The sequence below is a fragment of the Tigriopus californicus genome, chromosome 12, assembly GCF_007210705.1.
Source record: "Tigriopus californicus strain San Diego chromosome 12, Tcal_SD_v2.1, whole genome shotgun sequence".
NCBI classification, from domain to species: Eukaryota; Metazoa; Arthropoda; class Copepoda; order Harpacticoida; family Harpacticidae; genus Tigriopus; species Tigriopus californicus.
Window position 1 is genome coordinate 4,194,109 of NC_081451.1, and position 1,616 is coordinate 4,195,724.

Sequence of the window (1,616 nt, forward strand, 5' to 3'; positions counted from 1 at the left end):
GATTGCTAAGGGTCACCTTGGGTTAAGTATGAAGGCGAATAGACTTTAATTTTATTCGAAAAATGCAAAACCAAAAAATCGAAGCGAAAAAGGGCCCTTTCCCGGTTTTTCGAAAAATTAAGGCAAAATTCATCGAAATAGAAGGATGTGTGTGGGGTATTACACTTCGACCGTAAAGTCCTTCCCGCTTGATAGAGCACATCATTTTGTCATTCATATACTCTTGCTTGCTTTCAAATGTAAAATTATGATCGCTGACTCCAATAATTTTAGCCATTCTCTGCCACAAGCACTTGTTGGTTTCAGACCGTTACGAAACCTGGTGCCAAATTTCTGTAGTTCTACCTATTCCTAGCTGACTTAGATAAGATACTTTTGCGTAAAGTTGGTAAAGTTTTAAAGTGTCGGATTTTGACAATTCTGGACACCCTCATTTTTGGACTGTTTCGACAGGGGAGAACAAAAGTGCCCAAAAATGGAATGCTTACCCTTGTTCATTTAGAGCGTTTCATTCAGCGCAATGGACCTTATGAATAGATTTCTAGAACATATGCAAATAAAAGTAATTAATATCCTGGACCCATTTATGAATCCCTTTGCATCCTGGGCTCCTTATCAAATTTTTAAACATTATAGGCTTCTTTTGGATCATCTTATGTGGGCCAAAAAAAAGTGCATCTTCGTTATTTTGATAAGAAACTTGCACCCTCGACGGATGCCAGCACTGGACAATTCGGGGTGACGCTTACCATCTCTTTCCGAGGATACAAATATGATCTTACAACACACTGGATTTATTAAATGAGCATATTTTATAAAACAAACCCCACAAACAGCAACCCATTGAGCCCACTTCCAAAAATGTCCTTGATTGACGTCGATTTCTATAAAAAGTAGGTTTCCTCAAGGAGAGCCTTGAATTTTCCTGCCCATCCAGCATTAATCACAGTACCTTTTCCGAATGCCCGGACGCAAGACATTGAAATTTGAAGTACCCCTACCACCTTTTGATTACTTCAAGTCAAAGCTGTAGTATCGACAACACCTGTAATTATTATGGAAGTTGAATATGCCTAAAAAACAAAGCAGAAAAGTCAGATCTCGAAGCACGGGCAGTAACGGGGCCATATTTTAATTTCACATAAAAGTAATAAAGACAACGCAGAAATAATGAAATCTAGAAGGTTAAATGTCGAGAAATAATCGTTGAATCTTGGCCGGCTTAGACCTTGGGGGCAGGCTCAACGTGATCCAAAATTACATCAAGATTTGTCCAAAGAGGAACAAGGTCTTTACTCATCAACCGGTAACTGCAACAAAAAGCATCAATCCGATATATAGTTAGGTCTGTTCGGTAAGCTTTAAGTGTTGCACTTACTTGAGATTATTGAATCCGTCCGTGTTGAAGCTTCTTCGTCCTTTCGATAAGGATTGAAATCGAGTCTTACTGGGTTTCTCTTTCTTATGTTTTGACATCTTGTATCTAATAACAGAGGAGAATATGAAGGTGTGAGACTGCAGAACCGATTTGGTCAACTATGAAGACCATAATGAGGGATCAAAATGAAAGTGGCACTAAAATTAATTGGTGGGCAGTCCCAACGAATTGAAAAAAA

The 1,616-nt window shown here is 38.6% G+C and overlaps 1 protein-coding gene across 1 annotated transcript in view; it reads right to left on the reverse strand.

Annotated features, from left to right (window-relative positions):
• Positions 1–1,101: 1,101 nt before the first annotated feature.
• LOC131891576 (beta-1,4-N-acetylgalactosaminyltransferase bre-4-like) overlaps positions 1,102–1,616 on the reverse strand; it is a 35,627-nt gene continuing 35,112 nt past the window's right edge. The window contains exons 5-6 of the mRNA XM_059241189.1: positions 1,379–1,483; positions 1,102–1,310 (exon numbers count right to left, since the gene is read on the reverse strand). Of these exons, the coding sequence (XP_059097172.1) occupies positions 1,223–1,310; positions 1,379–1,483 (193 nt within the window). The 3' untranslated portion in view covers positions 1,102–1,222. The remainder of the gene's footprint in view (positions 1,311–1,378; positions 1,484–1,616) is intronic.